This window comes from Galleria mellonella, unplaced genomic scaffold, assembly GCF_026898425.1.
Source record: "Galleria mellonella isolate WM207_F2 unplaced genomic scaffold, CSIRO_AGI_GalMel_v1 utg352, whole genome shotgun sequence".
In the NCBI taxonomy this organism is placed as follows: domain Eukaryota; kingdom Metazoa; phylum Arthropoda; class Insecta; order Lepidoptera; family Pyralidae; genus Galleria; species Galleria mellonella.
Window position 1 is genome coordinate 1,818,783 of NW_026442084.1, and position 27,595 is coordinate 1,846,377.

The 27,595-nt window shown below is 33.5% G+C and overlaps 1 protein-coding gene across 8 annotated transcripts in view; it reads left to right on the forward strand.

Moving 5' to 3' along the window:
• LOC113519401 (protein pangolin, isoforms A/H/I/S) overlaps positions 1 to 27,595 on the forward strand; it is a 210,285-nt gene that overhangs the window by 92,856 nt on the left and 89,834 nt on the right. For all 8 annotated transcript variants that reach the window (XR_008253089.1, XM_052897018.1, XM_052897017.1 and 5 more), the window contains exon 4: positions 14,986 to 15,086. Coding sequence is in view for 7 of the 8 variants with exons in the window: in XM_052897018.1 (XP_052752978.1) it covers positions 14,986 to 15,086 (101 nt within the window). In the remaining variant the exon portion in view is untranslated. The remainder of the gene's footprint in view (positions 1 to 14,985; positions 15,087 to 27,595) is intronic.

Here is a 27,595-nt window from a genome sequence, read left to right on the forward strand (position 1 = left end):
GACACAATTAGTGTGATATAGGACAATGAATAAGTAGAAGAAAATACTTCTGCCTCAGATGCGGAAACATGTCAGCGTTACATCATTCTACTCGTGACCACCTTCGGAGTAACTTCGATTAACTTAACTTCGATTCGACGGTCGACACGTCGGAATAAATCTAGTAAATTATCATAGTTTACTTAAATGATCGTATTAATTCTCATCTCTTATTAAAACATGGCCAAAATTTACCACAATTGTTTCGATAGACGTGGACAGACATTTTCTGAACTCATCAGTCAGTTTGTTTGCTCAGATCTCATCTTCATCATTAAGTACGAATAAATTAAAAATGCCACAGTCACGTTCACAACGAAACAATTTTTCCCGTATGGCACTTACAGACACTTACGCGTAAAAGGCTAGTGATGTGAAATTGATTTCCGTGGAAGTAAGCACGATAGGTGGGAATTATCGGGCCGGAGTTAATGCCGGGGCTCGGCTCGGGGCCATTACGTGAGAATTATGTATGTTTTATCGCCAGCTTATAATCATCTGTCACTATCGTTACAATATTTTCGTATAATTTCATCTGGCTCCACCTCTGGATAGTGTTTGACGTTGTTAAAGATTTTTATCGATAGTTTTTGTATATTGTTTTTATTAGTTTATTGATGAATTATTACGGGTATAATTGTGTAATAAAATTAATTGAAAGTTGAACGAGTGATAAATGCTGTATGTATAGTTTATTAAAAAATCAGGCCTCAAAGAAATTAGCAAAAGCAGTTATGACGAAGTCAAAGCGATATATAAAGGAGAGCTTTAATATGATAAGTATATACCTTATATTTCGTACTAACTATATCCCGGGGCATCGCCCGTGGTTATATTGTGATATTGAATAATTTTTCTCTAGAAATGGTCTATCAAATGCAAAAAAATATTATTCAATACCAATTGGTAGCTACAGAAATTAACACGTTCAAACAAACAAATAAACTTTTCCGTTTTTATATATTTGTATAGATTAATTTCACATAGTTATTATGAAAATATAAGGCAAAGTAAATAAAACATAATTGATACATTTATAATATTACAAGAACTAACTCGTCTATTCTGGATGGCATAACTAGTACTTTTCTAGATGTGGAATGTGTCTCGAGTCTCAAGTGATCCTGTCTCCGTCTCGAGGCAATAAATATGTAGTAGTGTAATAATCAGCATGTCATGTAGTTTTATTGTATTCAAATTTCAACTTTGAATGATATATATACATATAAGGAAGCTGAATTCTCTCACGTCTGTATGTTTTTGTTTAAAGGTATATTGCTAGCGTCATAGATGGTATATCATTGATGGTTGATTATACTCGCATACAAGTACACACAAATCATGCTGAATTAATTTCGTTGGTAATCAGTTGTTTTATTGACGCAGAAATTCATTCAGTATCCGAACTGTACTACGATAAGAACTAAATTAAAGTAAATTAAACCTTATATTATTTATTTAAAGTTTACGTTGATTAAGTATTATGTGAATCTTAGTTACTGTCTAGCTTTCTAAATCAAAAAAAGTCGTTTAAGGGTGAATTTGAAGTCATTATTTTACTAATATAATAAAATTATAACAAGTCGACGTCTGTACATGGGAGATATTAAAAAAAAATATTATGAGGGATCTTAACAAGACCAATACATGCCATAACAAAAATTTTTAGAAATTTTATCTCTCTGTCAGTTTAATTATATGTTTGTTCCGGTATCCCGCAAAAAGTATTAAACTATTGCAAGTGTATAAGTGACCGCTTTTAATCAGATATGCAGTTAGTTGTTTGCTATTCTGAGTTGCGTAAAAAAAACACATTTAGATAAACATATAAAGCCAGTCCGATGAATACAGGTATGTAACCAAATATAGAATCAATTGCTTTTATTTTACATATAAACGAAAAAAACACCTGTAAATTTCGCCATTGGCATTAAAACACTTAAAATAGATATCGATAGAATTTCTCGCACATCATCGACACACGCGCATTCCTGGGCCGCGTCCGAACGCCTCGTTATTTGTTGTTATTAGTGTTGTTTTTTTTTTTCGTTATTTTTTACCTCGGGATGTTTTTGAGAACCGGTTACGGGCCTAATCTGATCAGCTCAACACGACCGCTGTACCGGACTGGAGAAAAAACTATAATGCAACTGACAACTATAGAGTTAAAGGACTCGTTTGATGGTGGTTTTTGTATTATAGCTACAGGGGAAATAAGCAGCCTAGTTGTTGACTGATGCTGGACAATTATTATGAAAATATACAGTGATTTGTCATGGTGTGAAGTTTGTATTTCTGATTGAAAATTTTAAAAGAAATTTGGCGTATTTATTAGTGGATATATAAATAATAAAACAGAAATATATTCCGGTTCTTTGGATAGTTATTTTGTTTGATTCCGCTACCATTAGTATGTTTGTGACTGCCTGTATTTCGAGATTGACTACCACTATTACTACTAGAAATTCCACAAACTTTATTTTTTTATGCCACTGAGGTGGCAAACAAGCATACGGCCCACCTGATGGTAAGCGGTTACTGTAGCCTATGAACGCCTGCAATACCAGAGGTATTACGCGCGCGTTGCCGACCCCGAAGAAACCTCTTTACCCCCCTTTTGAAGAACCCCATGCTGTAGTCTCTCGGGAAAACCTCGGCAGGGAGCTCATTCCATAACCTGAGTGTTCGTGGGAGAAAGCATCACTGAAACCGCGTTGTACGCGACCATTTAGGCTGTAAGGTATGAGGGTGAACTCCCTGTCGATGGCGAGCCGTACGATGATAGAAAGTGGCCGTAGGCATCATATTGAATAATTCCTCTGAGCACAATCCGTTGTATAAGCGGTAGAACACGCAGAGTGAGGCAAAATCTCTCCTAAGACTTAAGGGTTCAATACCGCTTGCAAGCATGGGATCATCGACAATTCTCATAGCTCGTCGTTGCACTGAGTCGAAGGGTTCAAGCTGGTATCTAGGTGCTCCCGCCCATAAGTGACAGCAATACTCCATATGGGGCCAAGGGTTCAATACCGCTTGCAAGCATGGGATCATCGACAATTCTCATAGCTCGTCGTTGCACTGAGTCGAAGGGTTCAAGCTGGTATCTAGGTGCTCCCGCCCATAAGTGACAGCAATACTCCATATGGGGCCGGATTTGCGATTTGTAAAGCTTCTTTATTTGTAAACTTAAATTTAATTATATTGTAATAATAATTTAATTAAATTGTAAACTTCTATATTAGCCATCAATCTCCGACTGCTATTTTGTTCCGCACGTTTTGCGACATGTATTTAAACGAGGCATCATCGGGCAATTTTAGATCATTGCTCGGAGCGTAGTGTTAACATACTAATGGTAGCGGAATTAAACATAATTATAATCAAATAACCAGTGATATGGTTTCAGTAAAATATTTAAAAATATATTCGTATGAATGATACAATTTGAGTATTTGTTTTTTTTTTTTCATTGAATAGATTTGAATACTTTATTTATTGACTCTTTTTTACACAATTTTAACAGTGACAAATAAATACATGATGAAAAAGAGGAAAAAAGATTACAAGCAATTGCAAGTCCAACAAGTGATCTTATCGGCAATGCAACGTCTTCAAAACAGCCTGTGGGTAAAGAGAACAGAGATAAAAAAATAGGTGACACGGGAATGAAAATAAGGAAATACATCCACAAAAACATAAAAAAATACCACTTTAATCATGGTTTCATAAAAATTCCGGTAATATGAAAGCTTTTTTTTTTAAATATATTAAATACAGATTTTCAATATAAACATCGTAAAATTAAGTTATAAAAAAGGTATGTCCAAAGTGCCTTAATCGTATTTTTACTAAGTAAGTAATTTCATTTAATTTGTCTATTTACCAACATAATAAAATTAATATTTCTGCAATGGCAACAAGAAAGTGTGCATCTTGCATTCGTCTCTTTCCTTCCATCGAACCACTAATATGTCTATCTCTATTCGTGTCATATAATTTGCGAGATATGTCCGTACCTGTTCATTTAAGGGAACACTTTATGTCATTATACCGAGCTTGTAATTGGAACTTGATATGCGTTCACAATTAGAGTCCGCCATTATGAGATTAATGAGCTTTTTACAATTATAATGTCGTTTGGTACAAGTTACTTACTTTTACGATATTTATTTATACTTTATTGACTATATTACAAAAAAAAAAAGGTTTAGTACAAAAGACGGACCTAATGCAATAGCATATAGAATGATATATATTGCATTCTTTCGATTTTTTTATTCCAAAAGAAGGACGCTCTCAATTCGTGTGATTTTTGCAAATATGTAACACGATTACTTTGCAAATTCTGAACCGATTTTCATAATTACTAATGAAATCAATAGGGTTTACTGTCATGTTGGTCCCATTTTTATTCTGTTACGATAAATGCTTCAATTTATCTTTACGAAGCTAAAAACTGCGAATCAGGATCCACATACACATGTACATATGCGACTTCCCGTTCTAAATTAAATATTTACAATGTAGAAACACCTCGTCGTGTATCGATGTGTTTGTGTGATTGAAGTCGCTTTTTGCGGAACAAAATATATAATTATTTTAAATAAATATAATATATAACAGTTTAAAAACTTTGTTTTATATTAATTATAAATAGATTAGTCAATCAAAAATTTTGTCAAGCATTAATTAAGACTAATTTTAAAACTAAAATTTTATATTTTCTACTTTCAACTTTACGTTGTGAAATTGTAGAATAATATAATCGTATAGAATTCGACTGAAACATTGTCTGTTATCATCCAGATGAGCGCAAATCAATGAAGCAAGATCCGAGAACCTAATCTTTTAATATTTACATTTGCTTTAATCCTATTTTAATTAACTAATTTATGATCTTAAGATTAAGATAATCATAATTTCTTAAATTAAAAGATTAGTAATTGAAATTACGCTCGAGCTTACTCTTTGAACCACAGAAAAAAGTTATAAATAAAATTTTTATACCATTAAAAATAATAATTGCGTCCAATATCTTTAACCTTAGGTACTTAATGTTGAATGCTTGTTTGTTTGTTTGTCAACTTAAAAATACACGTGGATTTTTTTCCATACGCCAAAGGTCTTTCAACATATACAAAAAATATGGCAAAACAGTAAATTTTGCCATATTTTTTAACAATGTTGCGTTGCATGACTGTGTTACGGTTCTAAGATAACGATATGGCAGTATAATTGCAGGGACAGAGACATATTCCACTAATCCATAGGCTAAAGTGACTGTTTACCATCAGACGGACTGTATGCTTATTTGCCACCTTGGTGATATAAAAAAATCCTCAAGAATAACAGCTTGAAATTTACAAAGGTATGCCAATATACTCTGTCATATATGGATTTCACAGTGTTATTTCTGGATGCGACGGTTACCATTTTCCATCAGTTGCTCATCAGTTAATCATTGCAAGTGTCTTAAAACAGTGCCTCCACCCATCATCAAAGATAATTATGTGAATTGATTCCATCACCTCAAGGATAGTAATCTCGCCTACATTAACGGTTTACGCTGGCAAGACACTAGTGAAAGATGATAAATGAGAATGAAAAGGCAGGTCAGTTAGCCCATCATAATGAATATACCAGTATTCAGTACGATGGTTTCCAGGGAGACCATGTGGAGATCGACCTGACAGGGTATATGTCTAGCAATGGGACTGGTAGTCCGCATTACTGATAGTCCTTTTCCTCCCACAATACGGATTAACAAAGGAAAGAAACTATGCCTTCTGTTACATGCTGTTGTATATTATATAATATTCAACTTTATAACTGTTGCATTACAGTTGTAATTCATTTTTTAATACGAAAACCTACTTCTTTCGTATAATTAATGACTTACTTTCATCGAATAACAGTAAGATATAATTATAAATTTTTTAAGACAAAAAGTACCGTGAATTTTTGGTGTTTTAATCTGCGCAGACTATGCTCATTTTATCTCCCCATAAATCCCCATAAAATAAATGTCCATTGATTTTATGGGAGTTATGAAAGCCGTGGATTGTTCTGTAAGGTTTACTGAATATGGATATGATAGGATTGTTAGTACCGGAACCAAAGCGGCCTCATTGCCAGCAATATACCCTGTCAGGTCGACCTCTAAACAGTCAACCCTAGAAACCATTGTTTCTGATGTTATTCGTCACGATGGGCTAACTGACATTCCATCCTCACCTGTCATCCGTCACTGTCTTCCCGCCAAAATGGTTGTTCTTTATCACCTACTAAAAAAGAAGTCAGCTTATGATAAATTTTTATTGGTTCAAATTGAATGTAACTATTGATTTCGCTTCCAATTCAAATATGACACATCGAAGCTTTATATAATAAAAAAAAAATATCAAAAAGATATTCATAAATTCTGACCGGTAGTTAGGCTTGAAATCGGCTGTAACGACTATAATAATAATTTGCCATAACCGCAAATATAACTAGAGCTCACGAAATTGAATTCATATCCAGCCCTCCCAGGCTGTGAAGTCAATATACTGTGTCGTTCGATTGCAACGCCTACGCATTTTAATTGAGAAATGAGGTCGCATATTGTGCAAGGTAATAAAATGTTTTATACCATTTCTGAAATTAAGGATAATAAAATGTATAAATACATATATTCAAGATAGTGATGTCTTTTTTTTTACCAGAGGGAGACTTTGTACAAAAGTCGATTGCTTGGGTACCTCTGTCCCATTCGTGTTTCAACCGTGAAGCAGTTGTGTTTGCATAGCTGTGTTTCGGTTTGAAGGGTGGGATATGGCGTGAATTTACTGGGTACAGAGGAATAACATCTAAGTCCTCAGGAGTAGCAACGCATGGGGGGTATCATGGGCTAAACAGTATACTCTGTTATATCTATGGTACAGCTCATGTCTATAGGCGACAGTTACCACTTTCCATCAGGTGGGCCGTCAGCTTGCTTGCCATTCTAAGTTGTATAAAAAAAAATATATATATATATAAATTTTAATAGACATAGAATATATATATATATATATATATATATATATATATATATATATATATATATATATAATTTATAGTGTTAGTTATTAGTTATAATATAGTATAAGAGATGATGTTAATTTGAATGAGTAGGCATTAATTGTACAACTCGTCTTTGTAACGTTTTGTATTTATAAAGATTTATCCTCATTGAAACTGCCTAAGGGTTATGTTGCACTATCAAATACGTAGCATTTTTATGGGTGATATGGTAGGTAACCTCGCCTGTGCTATAGGTTTACGCTGGCAGAGTACCAAGGACATATGACAAGTGAAGATGAAATGAGGTTATAAGGCCCATAGTGACGAGTACAATAAGAATTAAACGCGACAATTTTCAGGGAGAACCGCGTGGAGGTCGACCTGACAGGGTATATTGTTAACAATGAAGGTCTCTATTATTAACAATCCCAGTCTCTTATAATACATATCCTGTGTATTAGGATATATCCTCGTTAATTGATTAATTAAGCTATTTGTATACTTTTAATATGTAACAAAATCTTGTCTACTTCTATACTAGGGACAGTCCCCAATCCTCAAACTTCACAATAAAAAATTACTATAATAATTAACTATAGAATACAATAATGAGGAAAATTTAAGAAAATGTACTATTATTAAAATCGATTTTCAAATAACCTCAAAATTAAGGTTTAGAATTCAGATGTATGTTTTTTATGCTTGTTACCTCATAACTCCGTCAGTTATTAACCTATTTGCAAGATTCTTTTTTTATTTGAAAGGCTATACACTTTTCACGGTTCAATAGTTAAGTTTTTAAATCGTAATAACTGATTTTGCTACAATTGAAGTCTTGTTTTGTTAACTTAATTATTCCAGTCACGTTTACGAAGTCGCGGCAAGTGATCATATACATTTGACAGTGTGATATAATCCTAACTAACGCGCGGACTAGCTAGCTGTCTCTACCTCATTTGTCGACGTCAATCCGAGGCGCATCATACACCCGTACATATAAATTTAAGACTGTGTGTATTAAGTATGTGTAAGTGAGGTGACTAACCATTGGCATATACATTCATTACTTGGCTCGAGATTATTTCAATACATTTTCGAGTGTTTCTAAGCTCTACAAGACAATGTAAATGTATATTTTTAATTATTCATTATTTACAGTTTATGATGGAAAGCGTGGTTACGATTATCAACGTAATGGTTGTTACTTTGTTCTGTAAAAAAAATTTATATAGAATTGCCAAATATATCGCATTTTTGTAATATCTGTAGTGGAATTGAGAAATATTTTTGAATTCGTTTTAGAATTTTAAACTCTTACTACTTTACATAATAAACCTTGTTTACTTAATAATTTAACACTTTATTGCAATAATATAATAGGAAATGTTTAAAGTATAGTACAAAAGATTGTTTTATTTTATTTTATTATTATTATTTTTTTATTAAAGAAAACATAGATATATTATTGATACGCAATCTCTTCCAGACAACCTTTGGATACAAGACATTAAATAATGTATACCTATAAATTTAATTAAACATATAAATAACCTATTTCAGCTATTATATAAATAAACTATTTTTTTTTTTTAATATAATTTAGAATGGCAACCAAGATTAGTTATTATGAATACATATAGTTTTAGTTTAGTTTTTATGAATATGTGAAAGCAAGTAAAAGTAATATGTATATATAAGTGTTCATATGTGGGTAGATTATCTTATTTCTGTCGTTTATTTATAAATCGACTTTAAAAAAAATAGTGCTCAATTCGTTTGTATTTATTTTTATGTTTGTTATCTCTTATCACCGTCAATTATAAACTGATTTCAAAATTTCAAAGTTTATTTTAATTTAAAAGGATATACTTTCAGATTGGCCCCATAGGTATTTCATCAAAATAGGTTTTTAAATCAAAATACTGGCTTTACGACAGTTAAACTCGTTGTTTTTTTTTTTTATTTTGTGAAATGAAACATATTATTTCTAAATCTGTAAATACAGTCGAATTTTTATACATAATTTTAAGTTCGCTTTCAAATAATTATTTTTACGTTCTTATTAATAAAAACGTCAAATGTTTTGTAAACCTATTTTACTTGTTTAGCTGTTTTGTTTTTTTCTTTTATGCTACATTCCAAATTTGAATGAATGTGACAAAACTATTTAATAGTTAAAATAGGTAGTTTTTATGAGTAAGGGGTAATTTTTTTTTAATTACAAATGAACGTATTTGCGTCATCTATGTCCATCTGTATCTATGTCTGTACATGCACCACTGATACGTACAGCAGCGTATACATACAAAAAGCGTGTGTACGTTTGTCGTTATTACATATTACATGGGCTTGAGCGGCCCAGGTCAATATTTGTATAGGGCATCGGGACCTACCGCGGACGTTCGTAGAAACGTACCTATCTAGTGAAATGGTAGGAATTTTATGGGAGAATTATTTTGTAATGTCATGCTTTCGCGGTCAAAGGCACGATTAGGTGGTGTAATATTATTGGAAACGTTTTATCTGTGGATTTACGCATTATCTACCCCTTGGGGGTGCTGGTGTGTAGGGCCCGAGGTTGGGTGTGAATTGGTTGTCGATAAACTTCTATGTGTAAAACAGGACTCGACGTTTCAAACATACATATTTTTTATGTATGTTTGTAAACCTGGCGTCGACGGTTTCCGGGGGGGACCGTGTGGAGGTCCACCTGAAAGGGTATATAGCTAGCAATGAGCTGTTAAACCCCATAACTAACACTTTACACGACTTTCCCCCCGGTCTTTGGTGTTGGTTTTTCATGTATGAAAATGGAATGGTAACCCAGCCTGCGCTATCGGTATACGCTGGCGGAACACCAGCAAGAGATGATAGGTGAGGATGAAAGCAGGTCAATCCGCCCATCGTGACGAATTCAAGAATCTACCACGATGGTTTCCAGGCGGAACCACGTGAAAATCGACCTGACGAGGTTTATTGCTAGCAATGCTGCTAAACCTCATTACTAACAATCCCATCACCATAGGTTTACACGTATTTATGTTTAGGTATAATTAAATAAACCAAAATTAGGTATACAAGTATATATGATATAGGATAAAGAAAGACATAAGCTAGTTTTTATCCCGGTCACGCGGACAAAGTCGCGGATATAAGCTTGTTATATTATAATGTTTACTTATTACTATACATTATTAATTTTGAAAATATCTCTGCCCATATTATCTAACGCGCGTCAATTAACGATGCAATTTCTCAGAAAACCAATTTCAAAGACGATATGATTAATTATCGCATCGGAACGAAATAAAAACCGCCATTATCTTTAAGATAAACTCGGGCCAGTCACAAAAACATGATATTTCCTTAAATGATTGACACAGGCAAATTGGATATGTTTTCTTTCATTCTGGTATCTATAATATTTTGAATGAATCATTAGAATATTATAATTTAATTTTATATACATTCTTTTTTTTTGTTAATAACATTATATTAATTTAAAAATAATTAAAATAATGTTTTTAAAAAAAAATACAATTTGTCCCTGATCTTAGTCAAGGCTTGGTGAATTCATCGCGGTGGATCAACTGATCTGCTTTCATTTATAACTGGTACGATGCCCCACCAGTAGCAGGCAGTGTTATCATTCCATATTCATCCTATTAAAAAAAAAACTCTAAAATAGATTAGTAACTCTAGATGTCTCTCTACTTGTATATATATATATATATATATATATATATATATATATATATATATATATATATATATATATATATATATATATATATATATATATATATATATATATATATATATATATATGTATCGAATAAGCGAACTTATCTATAAAAGAGATTTCTTCCAGTCAACCTAACACAGTGGCATAGGAAGTAGTTCTATGCTACAAATATACCATTTCCCTTCATTCCCGTGGGTGGTGGTAAGAGGCGACTAAGGGAACTTAATGCTCGTGGGATGGTCAGCAACGTTCCTCTTAAAACATCTCTAAAACCCTAGCTGCAATATAATAGCTAGTGGCAATTACTGGCAACCCCCCCCCCCCCCTCCCCCTTATGGCTATGTTTAGCAGTGGACAGTTAATGGCTGATAAGATGGGATATTCAGTTTCACTAGTAGATCACACCCTTTGGTTTCCATATCATTTTATAGAATTAGTCATGTATTTGACTTGGAGTGGAAGATTGATATTAATTACTATTGCTAAAATTCCTTTTTTTTTTATAATAAAGGTAAAGATTCCTTACCTATTAATAAGCTCATGTTTCCTACAATACCCAGTAATGTTGTAGTTTTTTTTAATGGCTGATAATGGAAAGGCAACGCCGCCCGCGCTAACGCTATACGCTGGCGGGACACCAGTGAGAGATGATAGGTAAAAATGAAAAGGCAGGTCTGTTAGCCCACCGTGATGAATACACCTGGAATTCAGCTCGATAGTTTCCAGGAGGGGCCATGTGGAGGTCGACCTGGTTGGGTATATTGCTAGCAATGGGACTGGAAGTCCGCATTACTAACAATCCTTTCTCCCCTAATATGTTGTAGTTGACGAAACCGGCCCAGTATTTGCATTCTATCCGAATATTACACACAGATATAACCAACAAAGTAAATTAAAACAAACATACATTGTTAGTGAGCGAGATAAGTGGACGCAGAAACGAAACAATACGTGCCCTGTGTTTATTATTCTACTATAATCTCTAAAACAAAGTGCATAGCCCCATTAGCTGTGTATTAGCGTCCGAGGCCGACACTCATCAAAATAATTCCACACTCGCAGCCAAATTGTCGACAAATTGAAAAGACGTGGCAACCCTATTCTAGTGTCTCGACTATTTCGTTGTTGGACCTCGTCGGTAGATGTCGCCTTTTGCAAAATGTATTTTTCTATTTTATATTTTATTTTATAACCTCTAAAAGGGGTACAAAGTTACCTGTGTAGTAGCGTTTGAGAACGACACTCATCAAAATAATTCCGCGCATACAGATTGTTAACAGTTTGAAAAGACAAGGCGACCTTATTCTGGTGTTTCAACCGTAACTATTCCATTGTTGGATCTGGATGATAGATGTCGCTATTTGCAAAATATATTTTTCTATTTTTTATTCTACCATAATTTCAAGTGTGAAACCCTATTAGTTTATAAACAGCAGGTTGACACTAATGAAAATAATTCCACGCTAACTACCAAATTGTCAATAAACTAAGTGACGAGGCGACCCTATTCTGGTGTCTCGATCGTGACTATTCCGTTGTCTGATCTAGACGATAGATGTCGTCTTTTGCTAAATATATTTTGTGTTTTTTTTTTTACTGTAATCTCTAAAACAAGTGCAAAACCCCTTTAAGTGTGTATAATAAGTGGACACTCATCAACATAATTCCGTTGTCACATATGAAGCTAATCTATTGTCAGCTTTCTTTTATTTAATTTTTTTGAGTCACTGCTAAAGAATGCGCAGTATTTCATAATTTTTTCCTTATTATTTTCCTATATATTATATATAAAAACACGGATAATATGTACTACTTGATATTACACTACGTGTCCAATATTGTTGTTTATTTCACCTGTCCCTGTGACAGGTGAAAATAAATCCATTTATTAGAGGAGCTATATTTCTTATCGAAATAATTTCACGCTCCCAATCGAAACAAAATGACCGATGCGGTACGATTTCTTTCAAAATCGCGTGACACAAATGTATAAAGAAGCAGTTTTTGATAAACTACACGATGTATTTTCTCCAACATGTGTAAAATTAGCTATACATTATGATATCCGTAATTTACTGGACTCCGCCCACGACAATACTTAACATTCTGTATTCATTTTTTTTTTCATTTTTATTTTCATACAATCAGTTGTGTTTATGACATCGTAGCTGTTCGTTGATATATGTTATTTGGTATTTTCATTTTTACAAAAGAAACTACAAAGCAATTGCTTGTTTTCCGTTTGTACTAATATTATAAAGAGGAGAGATTTTATTCTTTGTTTGTAATGAATAAACTCAAAAACTACTCGACCAATTTTAAAAATTCTTTAACCTAGAAAAAGCTAAATTATCAGCGAGTAACATAGACTATACTTTATTTTCGAAAATTCTATCTACCCGTGCGAAACCGGGCTGGATCAACAATATTACTAACTAGTTGTAATATTAGGTAAAAGAAATAGATTTTTTTGTATATGTTGCCTATTAAATTTTCTATTTTGATTTATAATGTCCGTGTGGAGAAGGACCAAAAATTAAGTGTGTCAACACTCCTTTAATTATCAGTATGTCTTAAATAATTATCAAATTAGATTTAGAATGGACATTGGATTTTGATTGCTTTACAAAAAAATCATACAATTGCAGTTCTTTTATTCCTTAATCATTGTAAAAGTTTGAAAATGATAAAAAATTTCGCATTTATTGTATTGACAGTTTAAAAGCAATTATTTGAAGTAAAATTATTGTTGTACGACTACCACTACAAATATAAAAATTAACCAGTTCTATAGATCATTGTAAAAATTCTTGTTCTGACATACGGACAGACGAACTGTAATGACTTATTCTTTTTAACTTTGAAGTTCTGAATCTATCAAAACAATCATTAAAAGCAACAAAAAATATCATTACGATATCCCGATCCGAAGCGACTCAAATTCATCGAATACTATCATATAAATATTCAATCGGTATATAGGCCGTTCGATTTTGCAACTATTCGATTAATCGTCTCCGAATCGCTACGGAATTGAGTTCGTCGAACTTTGAAAACGGAAGGTTTCGCGACTAGGGAGTTAGTAATTACGCTCGCAAATGAGTTTTCGTCGTTTAATTTTCACCTTTGCAGTCAAACTGCCGTTTCTGCGTCTACGTGAGTCGCAACTCCCAACCTTTTTCGACTAACTTTCGTACACAAGTTTGCGCGTTAATAGACGTTTACACGTCTTTTAAATATCTTTTATCATTGATCGCACTAATTTGGAAACATACTTATTTAATCCTATTAATATAAAAGTTTGTAAATATAATTGTTTGTATGTTTTTTTTATAACCTACTATCGGTATATGCTGGCGGGGCACTAGTAAGGGAAAAAAGCATGGATGGTGAGGATGTCAGTTGGCCCATAGTGGTGAATTCAACAATAAATAACCACGATCATGATTATCTAGGAGAAACCACGTGGACATTGACCTGATAAGGTACACGCTAATAATGGACAGAACTCATTACTAATAATCCTCTTCCGCCACTATATTTGGATTTTTTAATAGATGATACTTTTTGCAGTGTATATTGCTGCAAATGCTTACAATCAACACATCCCCTTTACACAGACTAAATCGTGGGTAAAAGACTAGTAATTAATATAAAGAATATCGCAAGTAAATCGAGTTCACTGACCTGCGTCTGCTATTTTTAAATTTCCTCATAAACAAACTTCCCTATATTATGATTTATTTATACTGAGTCATAATCATAACATAAATACAATTAAAATGTCTAGGTAATTGTTATTATAATAATCTTTATGAAATATTTAATATTTCATACATTTAATAATCAAGGCTATTTCGGGAAATATTTTTTCGCGCTTTTATAATTTACCGTAGTACGATAAGATATTGTACGATTTAAAAGTTGCAATACAATAGCAAAACATGATGTACGGAGACTCTTTTATGAGATGTTTTCCATGGACACATATTAGTTGTTTATATATTTACCCCCTTATCCCCCCTCCCCCCCATGTAATATGCAATAATTTCGATAAAATTTCTATCCCACCAATATGTAAATATTATATATTCTTTGACATAAAAGAGAACTTTCGAAATCGTTTTATGACTATTACAATTTTATTTTAATTCCAGGTAAATTTGAGCCTCACCCGGCCGCTAGTTTCAACATGGGCTACCTCATGGCACCGTACCCTTATCCCAATGGCGGAGCGCATCCTCTTCCCGTATCTATGGTAAGTCAAATGTTTTTTTTTTTTAATGATTAGTTGATTAGATTTATTTTGTTTCATTCCGCCGTCATTAATATACGTACGACTGTCAATATTTGAGGTTTGATTACTATTACTAGAAGTTCTACAACCTTCTATTATCATCACCATCATATCAGCTTTTAACTGTCCACTGCTTAAGCCTCTCTCTAAGGAGGCTTTGCCAGTAATTACCAAGCTTGGCAGGCGAACTGACAACCGCAGTTTTTTGGCTTTGGAAATGTTTTAAGAGGGACTCTACTGCCTATCCCTCGGCCTCCCGTAGTCGATTCTTACGACACCCACGGGAAAGGAGGAAGTGACCTATTCTATGCCGGGACCACAAGGGAGGACAAAGGTTGGCCGTATTTTCCCATTGGATTGCAATAGAGAATGTTACAGGCGCTACACGGGGCACCATTTACCATCAGACTGAACGAATATGGGGGGAAGGGATTGTTATTAATGCGGACTTTCAGTCTCATTGCTAGCAATATACCCTGTCGGGTCGACCTCTACGTGATCCCCTTGGAAACTATCTTGCTGAATTCCAGGTGTATTCATATCACGATAGGCTAATTAACCTGCATTTTCATCCTCGCCTATCATCCCTCATTGGTGCCCTGCCGGTGTATACCATTAGCGCAGGCGGAGTTATTAATGATAATGCAATCATTATCATCTATTAAAAAAAGAACTGAAGGAATATGTTTACGACCGTTGTAATATAAAGAGAAATAAGCAAAAATAATGAAATCAATATATAACCCAAATACATTATCAGTCTTATGTCATTGATAACGTGATTCTCAAGTGTGCTCGACGAAAAAGCATAAAAATTTACTGAAATATCACACATTACAATATCTAGTTGGAAATTATCTATAATAGATTACATCAGATACACGTTGTTATAAAGTAGTATTTGCTTTACAGAATTTCGTAAATTTTTTTTCTTGTATACATTAGATTGAAATGCATTTAAAAAAGATGTTACTCCGAAGTTGGTGATTTCAATCTTTTGAAATGAATTTAAATCAAAGACTCTTGATGAGATGTTTCGTAGACACATTAGATTTAAAATTGTTAAAATTTAATTGTGTTATTACAAGTAGATTTTTCTTCACAACGTGGAGTTTTATTTATTTTTTTGTCTGATTTGTTCACGTTTTAAATTCGGGGATGCCCGACTACTTTCGAACTAAATAGAAGCCTCTTATTTATGAGTGCGTTCACGGCTATGTCGCGAGCAGTATTTTCTATATAATTGTAATAAATAATTAATAATTACAATGCAGTGACTCACGATAGTTATAATTCAAGCAGTTTTATGTTTCGCAACGAAAAACAGCAGCTTCAATCCTTACAAAATTTTTCAAACTACAACGAAATCTTATGATTTCCAAAAATCTTATAAAAATTAGTGACAAAAAGAATGTGCAAATTGATGGAAAAAATTTTCTTCCATCAAATTCCATCTTTTTTCAAATCGCTTAAAAATCAGTTAAATCGAGAAATTCACTTCTAGTATATGTACCTATATATACGTATCGATAAGTTATCTCTTGTAATAAATGTCATTCGCGTATAAACGCATGTGAACATGATATAATTCTACATGTTTCGCTGCTGTATTTGTGTCGAGCGTTTTATCCGACTTCGAAAGAGGGGGATTCGACTTTTTTGTACGTCGACAATTTTTTTAAACGATTTCGTTTATTCATTTTTACTCCCTTTTTATAACCTTAATTTTCGCAAATTTGAAGGTCTGTTATTTTTTGGGAAAAATCCTTTCCAAAATCGCCGGTATTTTTGTGTTTTCTCACTTTTCAAACTGAGCGGTGTAAATACGGCTGCTTACAGACAGATAGATACACGAGGTACTTATTCAGACGATTTTTGTACAAGATATACATCAGAAAAAGAATTGTACATATTTTGTGATATTTCCCCAAATTCCAAGCCAATTTTGATAATTATGTCTGAATATTTGTACCCGTATAGGTCCCAGCATAGAATAGCCAACCCCTTCCTTTCCCGTGGGTGTCGTGAGATGCGACTATATCATTTTTTTTTACACAACTTAGAATTATGGAAGGATGGACAGCAGCGTTCCTCTAAAAACATCACCAAAAGCCAAACTGCAGTTGCCAGCCCACCTGCCTAGCATAGCAACTACTGGCAAACCCCTCCTTATGGGGGAAGCTATGTTCAACAGTGGACAGTTAATAGTTGATGCAATATAAACAACAATCAGTGATACGGACTTTTGCAAAATAACACCTAGTTTAGTATTTTTTTTTATACAACTTAGAATGGCAAACAAGCTGATGGCCCACCTGATGGAAAGTGGTAACCGTCGCCTATATAATAATAATAATAATAATAAATCTCTTTATTTTCAGGTATATACCCATAGTTAACATTTTTATATTATTAATTAAATAAATTGTTATTATTATTATAGACATGAGCAGTAATATGGACATAATAGAGTACACTGTTTCGCCCATGATACCCCCCATGCGTTGCCATTCCTGAGGACTCAGATGTTATTCCTCTGTACCCAGTAATTTCACGCCATATCCCACCCTTCAAACCGAAACACAGCCATGCAAACACAACTGCTTCACGGTTGAAACACGAATGGGACAGAGGTACCCAAGCAATTGACTTTTGTACAAAGTCTCCCTCTGGTAAAAGGTATTTATTACATATTTGCGACAAGAATGACCAATCGGCCACGTCGCGAATTCAAACCCTTCTGAATCACAAATCACAGCGGTCGTACCCAAATTAGAATGTTTACCCCATCACACTGTAACATCTTGGTCTTCCACATAGAAATTTAATAGTCCAAGATACTATTTTTATTGGATTATTTCTACGTAATAACCACACGTGTCTGGATTCGAACCCGGGACGCCGGAAACGCTAACACAAACAGTTTTTATTTCTGTCTTCATCCTGCCGCAGTGATACCAATGGATAGCCGGGGGGGAAAGTACATATCATTAATATTTATTTTGCTCTTCCTATCAAGCTATATGTATAGGTAATAATTGTTTCCTTCATTGTCCGTTCGTTGTTGATATGTTAATATTTTGTTACTACAGTATTGTTTATTGTTTTATTATGTTGACTTGTTAACGATTTACAACATAGTTTGATCGTAGAAGAATCTATTATTTTATACTTAATATATTTTGTAAACATTCTTGATACTTGTATTTTTATTGATGATAGTATATACAAGTTTTGTGTTATTACTAACTATAGTTATTATTAACTATATGTCTTAATTTTTAATAGACTTTAAAAAAAAATATGTCCTCAATTCGGTTGTATTTTTTTTCTTTTTTTTTTTTATCTCATGACTATATACATATTGGACACCAATTTGGAAATCTCTTTTCTACCTTGAAAGGTTGACGTACAAATTGGTTCCATAGAAATTCTATCAAAATCAGTGCAGTAATTTAGTTTTGAATTAAAAATAATTGGTTTTGCCACGATTGGAGTTGTCTTTTTTTACAGAATCTTAAATTAGAACTGACCAGTTTGTAGAAAAACGATGCTAAGATTGCTGATGATGTTACGTATAAAAGCAACCCAGTAGTATGAATTGTTATCCACAATTAGTATTATTAAATATACATACATATTATTAAAATACATATATCTTTATACCAAGAAAGCAGGAAACAAACATACAGCTCGTCTGATGGTAAGCTGTTACTGTAGTCTATGAACGCCTGTAACACTAGGGGTGTCACATGCGAGTTGCTGACCTTGAAATACCTTTGACCTTTTATTAAGAACTCCATACTGTAATCTCTAGGAAAACCTCAACAGGGAGCCCATTTCACAACCTGACCGTTCGCGAGAGTAACCCTCTTTGAAGTAAAAAAATAAAATTATTCACATATGGGAAAACATTGTAGGTACATAGACATTTTTCTTTCATATAGCTAATTGGGTATATGTCAAAGAATAATAAAAATGTTTTTGTTATTTCAAATGTTATATTTAAATTGTGTTCTAAGTTTTGTCTTGTTTATATAGGCTTGACTTGATATGATATTTGTTTTAATTCGTACATACATAATTGATCTACATACCAAACAGATTATAAATAAATACTTCAGTATCTATAGTGTTATATATGCATATCGTTTGCCAAAATACACATTGATTTAAAGCTTAAAATTAAAGCGTGTTTTCGCGAAGGGAGATTGAAATTTAAAATTTGAATTTAGAATAGTATGACGTGTGCTTTTAAAAATCGAACGTCGAGCGTCGCTTCCCGTACGTCAATAACGTTCGATACCTAACCCTAGTACGCATGCACGCGGGCGCGCCATTCAAATCCTTTGGAACGCGGTAAGAAACGAAAAAAGAATCCGTCGCGAAAATATGAAACTCGTAACGCAACAGGTGGACATACGACCGTCTCATTCTTTTCTATGAGGTTTTAAGTTTCGTCTCTGTTGTGCGGAAGCCGCCCCTACGGTCGCCGCCCCCACTCTAGGGCGGGAAATTTAAATGAAGGAGGGGATGGGATGGAAATGCTTTTCTTTTTGCTCGCGGGGTGTGTTTAGGGCTTTTGTCTGGGTGAATGCGGCCGGCAATTTCGGGGTCGCTTTCGTTCGTTCCGTCTCGGGATTCGAAAATCGAATGCAGTATTTTTGAAATGTATTGGCGAAGCATAGTTAAGAATGTGTACCGTATTTATTTTTCAACGGGCATTAGACTCGGCCAGTATTTATAGGTAGACATATATCTTATTATAGGGTACTTTTCCTCCACAGGCAATTAATTGAGCATGATAAATTTAATTAATCAATACATTGTAGCTGTATGCATGTTATCGTAAAGTCTTGTCATAAAACATTTTATCTTATGACTAACTACACCTTCTCATTTGACACTAATTAATACTCTGACTTCATCTACGTGAATTTTTGATAAAGACACGTTTTCCATCACTAAGTCAATCACATCCTTGTGCTCAAGCGTTGTCTCTTTGTCAAATACTGGCTTTTACCCGCGGCTATGTCTGCGTGACCCGGAAATATTTATTAATCGAGAGAAAAAGAAGCCTACGAGTATATCCTTCTCGATCCCATATCATACAGTACGTGTATACCAAATTTCATAGAGATTGGTCAAGGTGTTATGGTACTATAAGATAAACAAACAAACTCGCTTAAATTCCTATACGATAGCCCATCTGCTTATTTAATATTGTGAGTTATATACAAAAATCTATTACTGTCATCGATCAACAATATCAACTAGATGTTTGGATTCGCCGTCAAAAAAAGACCTGCGATTAACGCCTCACTTACCTCAGAATAGAGATTTTCAATAATTTGAAATTGTTCTTTGATATTTCAGGTTTAAGGTATAACATAGGTACATCCTTATGACAGCCCATAGGAGAGGCTTATGTCCAGCAGTGGACAGATAATGGATGATATAATGATGATGATAGATACATCAATGTGTTAAATATTCAGTTATACGATGGCGTATTTGAGTTTATTTTTATTTAACGGCATTATCTTGCAATTATATATTTGAATTTTTTTTAGTTTATAAAACTTTATCTAGTTGACAGAATCGTTATATAATTGAGATTAATTTCTCAAAATCCGAACCCAAACAAAGTTGACAGTCTGTCGTTAATGTTTTAGAAGCCAAACCCTAACCGAGTCGAGTTGGCAGGCGCTAGTTGTCCGTCATTTTCGTGTACCAACAAATATGTTATCTGAATCGTTCCATGCTATATCATCACGACTATCTGGACCACGTACAGTCGTGAGCACTCACCCTGCAAGATTGTGAATTGCACTCGGTAACGGTTATCTTTTGTTTCACATTTGTCATTCCGGCCACAAACTGTTTGGGAGTCGTGTGCAGTACTGGTCGGTTTAGTTTTTTAAAAAAGAATACAACACCATTGTCGTTGATACCATAGAGCAAGTAATCACAGCGTTGTAGGAGTCGGCACTGTCCCTATATTGATAAAAGTGGAAAATGACTCTGTGCCACCATCTAGATCAAATATAATAAACTAATTAAACAAAATAGTTTTTACCGTTTTGTGCAACTATTTTTTTTTTTATTTATTATTACAGAATTACAGAAAGTATGTTAGAATTCAGAAACCACGTAGGTTTATGTATTATTTACAATACGTCTTTTTTTTTTATTCAACTTAGAATGGCAAACAAGCTGACGGCCCACCTTATAGAAAGTGGTAACCGTTGCTTATAGTCATGAACAGTACCATGGACATAACAGAGTATACTGTTTCGTCCATGATACCTCCCATGTGTTGCCATTCCTGAGGACTCGGATGTTATTCCTCTGTACCCTGTAAATTCACTGCCATATCCCACCCTTCAAACCGAAACACAGCCATGCAAACACAACTGCTTCACGGTAGAAACACGAATGGGACAGAGGTACCCAAGCAATCGACTTTTGTACAAAGTGTCCCTCTGGTACGTCTCTTTACAAAATATTAATATTGATAGGTATCGATAAAGATATTGTTAATTTATAATGTGAAATTTTCTAATTAATTGAACTAGTTGCATAGATTTCGTATTTTTTCTTTTTTGTTCGAAGTGACGCGATCCTAGATATTTAGTACTCAAATAAGTCGTATGTGAGTATGAGAGCAAAGGGACGTATGCCTTAAAATTGTATTTGTAAATACTTTATATTTTATTTAAAAACAAATACTTACAATTACTCAACATTGCCTTTCATGAATAAGCCACTGAACATTCTTGAGTGAACTTTATTTCACACGGGTAAACCGCCGGATATATGAGTTATAATAAAAATGTGTATTAACTTGATTCCTTTGCTATTTAATGGCATTACAAGTCCGGCTAATAGTTTCTGTAGAAAAGGCATTTACGTCGTTTCCGATACCTACCGTCCATAATTCCCGGGAAAATCATTACACACGCCCCGGTAATTCGGATTTCGAGTGGTCCCCGCTCCCCTAACTCCCTCGCCACCCCAGCCTACCCACGCTGCATCTCATTTTCAAATACTCTAACTACTACGCCCGATATTCTATGCCACTGACCAATCCGTTACTGCACGATATCCAACTTTGCCCCAAATGGAATACGGTGCAGTTTGCAAGAGCGCAAATTTCGAATCGGCACGCCAATAGTAACTTTGTTGTGTTGACGCTAAAGTTAGAATTTCTTTGGTATTTCTTCGCTCGCCGCGTGCGGATTTGAACTGTAATAGCGGGGGTGGGTCGGGGTTCGTTTTCCACTGTATAATAGGGGGAAGGGGGGAGATTTTCTCTCTTATTTTTTCGTGAATTTTTTATTTAAGAAAGGGATAAGATTTTAATGTGGGCGCTCGGAGCTTTTATTACTGTCGATTGTGAGATATACCTCCTATTGTCAAGTCTTGATGCGTGTGGGGTTTCCGCTTAAAGTATTTTGTATGGGAGATATGTCCCGAGGACACCGGAGCTATGCCCGTAATGACGTTTTAGGAGATTTTTTTTATCCGCTGCCATTTTGTGAGGCATGGGGTGGGCTTTTCGGTATAATCAACATTTTTTGGAGATTGTCGCATTGCAAGGATTCCGTTGGATTCTTTTGTTAGTTGTTTTACTTAGAGATTTCTTTTTAATTAAATGTGACAGTGTGCAGTGTCCGGAAGCGAAATATGTGGGTGATTTGACAACTACGCGACGAATACGACGCATCGTTTAAAGATTCGGCGTTTGATATTTAACCTTTAATAAATCTATTGAATTAATTTTATAAAAGGAACTAAGTCTAAAGTAGACCTTTGTTGTTTTTTTTATTCTCTAAAACAAAGAAATATTAATAAAATTGAGTTTTATGCTTTTCACTGAGGTCATTTGAATAGTAAATAGCCGGTCTTATTTATCTTTATTTTTTCTACTTTATGTATACTTGTGAATTCAAAATCTTTCTGAGGAAATATTTCTTCCAAAGAAACATAGGTCAACCTTTGTTTCTTATGTCGACAAATATAAACAACAAAAAATTTTAACCCGTGTAATTATTTTTTGGGAGATTTGCCAGTAGTTGCTACATTTGGCAGGCGTATTGGCAACTGTAGTTAACTTTTTGTGATGTTTTAAGAGGGACACTGCTGTCTATCTTTCGACTATTGAGTTCCTTTAATTGCCTCTTACAATACCCACGGCAAAGGAAGACGTGACCCATTCTTTATCCGGGCCCACACGGTTTTAACCTTATTATATTTCATTTATTTCTTAGCTTTACATGCAACTAACGAGTTCGATTTCAACCTCTACATATGAGTATAAACGTGCTTTTTATTACGGTATTCCAATCCTTATATTTACAGAAGTACCGCAGGTGGCAAAAACTAGCTTGTAACTGACAAGCGTTGGCTAAACTAATTGGATTACAAAAAAATATTGAATCCGCACCATAATTATGATCCTCAACAAACAAGCCTGTACCGGAAGCTAGGCCACATTCCCAGCTTCGTCTGCCCTTGAACCTAACAGGCTCTTAACAATAGGTGCGCGATGTTTGCCTTAATTTACAGAAGGGGGCGGATTTATAAGTTTATTGAAATTGTCCTTGTGTTATTCCAACTATTATTTCTGGCTGTTTACAGAGAACACTAATATTTTTTTATTTGATTAGATAATATAAGGTTCAAATAGGTCATCTAAGTTTTCTATATATAAATAAAACACTTCTTAGGCACAAATCTAAAAATATACAGACAAAATATATTAAATTAGAAAATTTTATTTATTAATTTGTAAAAATACAAATAGTGTAATATTATAAAATTTTACTAATGTTTGCGACGTAAATATATAAATAAAAATACTACTTTACTAATATCTACTTGCTACAAAATATGTGTATATAAATAAAAAATGTGGCCTTATATTACTCGCTGATGAAAGAATTTTTAAAATCGCTTCCGCTATCTCCTATATATTAACACCGTCATATAACCAATTCGGAAGTATGAATATATTATTGAATTTTCTTTGTCGGCGCGTTTTAGGCTCGACCACGTATGTTTATGACGCAGCTTCCCTTTACAGTCGCCGCTGATCGATATCGCACCATCGTTTCATGATTGTTTATGGTGTATGCATATTAATATTTGTTTATATTGAACTAGGTGTAATTCGCTTTGCTATGAATAAAAATTGTTTTATGCTATTGATTGAAATAGATGTCGCAACTGTATTTGCGTGTCAATTTGTTATCTAAAAGAAATAGTCAAAAACATACTCGAACTACGTCTAAATGTCGATTGATTCATCCACGAAGAACTTAGTCGAATTTACGTCGAATACAGTTTTAAGGATTGACAAAATAAAGTCAGGATTGTTTTTGAAAGGGTGCAGAAGCGGATTCATAAGAACGTACTAGTTTTAGTAACATTACCTTATCTTACCATATCAATCGTTAATTGTCCATTGCTGAACATAGATCTTCCCTTATCGGGAGAGGGCCAGTCGTTGCCACACATGGCAGGCAGATTGGCAACCGCAGTTAGGTCTTACGAAAGGGCAGGGAACATAATGGTGAAGGAATGCAGCAGCAGCAGCGTCTCACTTAAAATAACTTTAAACAAGAACGATTTGAGAATAATTTCATACAAGTTTGTGTTGTCTAGTTTTTCTTCTGTCTGATATGAAATCTCATTAATTTGATTGTATTTTAGTATTGTATTTTTAAATATTTATTTTATTGTTATATTGAATCACTGTTATGTTTACGTCGTGGAATGGAATGTTATGTCAATGTGAAAAAAGATTTTTTTTAGTTTCTCTAAACTGTACTATAGCTCTCCTTACGTTTGCTTACTACTTGTTTGTAAGCCTAATGTAATTTTGAAGGATTACAGAAGCTTAATAGTGTATTTTTCATTTATTTTGTAAATAGCTATCGCTTATTACTTTGTACCATCCAAGTACCACTTAGTTACTGAGTACTATTTCTGTCTCTTTTTAATTTTACGTCGCACGATAGCAATACTCAACAATGCATGAACAATTATTTGCACCTCGCTATATCCAGTCCTTTATCTTCATTTCACAATTTCTGGCAATGTACCCTATCAGGTCGACCTCCACGTGGTTTACCTTGGAAACCATCGTAGTTAATTCTTGAATTCGTCACAATAGTTTATCTGATTGACATTATTTCATCCTCACCTATCATGCCTCCCTGGTGCCAAGCCAGTGTATACCGTTAGCGCAGGCAGGGTTACCATTCTATTGTTATATATTAAAAAAAAATAGGTTGAAGAATTTTGAAGTCCCTCCAATAGTTTTTAGGTATATTCATAACATACATACAAACCTTTTCTCCTTATTAGAGTAAATTTAAAGTATTTAATAATTTTCCTTAATTATTATCAATTTGGAAATTTTTTTTTTCATATGAAAGCTAGACTATTATTTTTTAATCGCATATTTCCTAAAGTCATATCGTGCTATAAAAAGGTCCACACAAAACTGCATTGCATACGATATAGCCGTCCGATATAAAAATAATGAAACACTACAAGGGTTGATGGGGTGTCATTGCTAGGGGAGCGGTAATACTTTTAAAAGCTGCATCCAACATCCCGCCCTTCAGCGCCGAGATCTCATTCCGTACACTCGCCGAGATAATTGTTATTTGCCATCGCGGACAAAAGTGTTATTATATTTTTCTATTTTTTTTTTTTTTTTTTTTTTTATATTTTCTTAGTTTCCTTGATAGTTTAACACTTAAAAAAAGAACACCGATTTCAACTGTAGCAAAACCAATTATGTCGATTTAAAAACTATTTCACGATTTTGAAAAATTTTCGAAAAATTATCCTTTCACAAAAAAAAGAGAATTTTCCATATCGGTTTATAAATGACAAAGTTCTGAAGTAACAAACAGAAAAAAATAAACTGAATTGAAAATCTCCTCCTTATTTGAAGTCGATGAAATTACCTCGTTTTGTTAGTAATATATATATAAATGTTTTTACTCGGTTAATGAATATTTTGAATATTTTAAAGCTTAAATATGTGACTCAATTAATGTAATTTGTAACTTGTATAATTTATTATTAATACATAAATATAATGACATTTATATAATATGATGATTTAAGTAAAATAGTATTAGCATAGTATAGTTAAATAAATTTTGATAAATAGATAAATTTATTTGTACATATATATACATATAACATGTGTACATAGTGCAAAGACATACTTGTTGTTCATTGTGGGATTTGTATAGTTCTAACATGTTTTGCTAACATTAGCGTGCAATATATATATATATATATATATATATATATATATATATATATATATACTTTTCCATATTACTCTTTCTTGCACTATTGTTAATTTTTGTTGATGACATAAAAGATACGATTAAAACTATGTATGTTTTACTCGCATTTTCTTACCAAACATTACGTCAAGAATTTGATTTGTTCAATATTTCGGGAACAAAGATTATTACCTAAAATTGTGAAAAAGTAACCAATTTGACAACCCATGCTAATAGAATCACCTAAATAAACAAGAACAGCAATATAAAGATAAAATGCCCTTGGAATTATTATTATGGCCTATTTTCCTTTTTTATTTTGTTTTTAAGACCTAGAATTATTTATTACATTATCAGTTCGCTACTGGTAATCAGATTTATGTTTTCGAGTGCAGTCACGTAATTGGCAATGTGTTGTCACATTTTGACAGTCTAATTCTTTTATCATTAATGTATTAAATCTCTGATTGAAATCTTAAGAACGTTATTGATATGACTACTGGTTGGTAATCGTGTAACAAATTTAATATGTTATTTATATGTGTAACTAGCGATCCGACCCAACTTCGTACGAGTTGACAGAATTTTCGAAAATCAATACATATAATAAAAAACGTTTCAGCCAATTCAACTGATCGGTTATTTTATAGCATTTTATATGTGATTCTTTAGATTGATATAACTTTTTTATTTATGAACCGATTGAAATAAAACAAACACTAAATGCTATTTTTTTTTTAACTTAGAATGGAAAACAAGCTGACGGCCCATCTGATGAAAAGTGGTAACCGTCGCCTATAGACATGAGCAGTCCCATGGACATAACAGAGTATACTGTTTCGCCCATGATACCCCCCATGCATTGCCATTCCTGAGGACTCAGATGTTATTCCTCTGTACTCTGTAAATTCACTGCCATATCCCACTCTTCAAATCGAAACACAGTTATGCAAACACAACAGCTTCACGGTAGAAACACGAATGGGATAGAAGTACTCAAGCAATCGACTTTTGTACAAAGTCTCCCTTAGCCATTTAAATACATTACGTATTTTTTGCGTGAAAGAGTAACGAACATTCATACGTCCATTTATTTTTAATTTTCTAAACTTAAGAAATTAAATTTCAATATTTAATAATGAATTGACACTA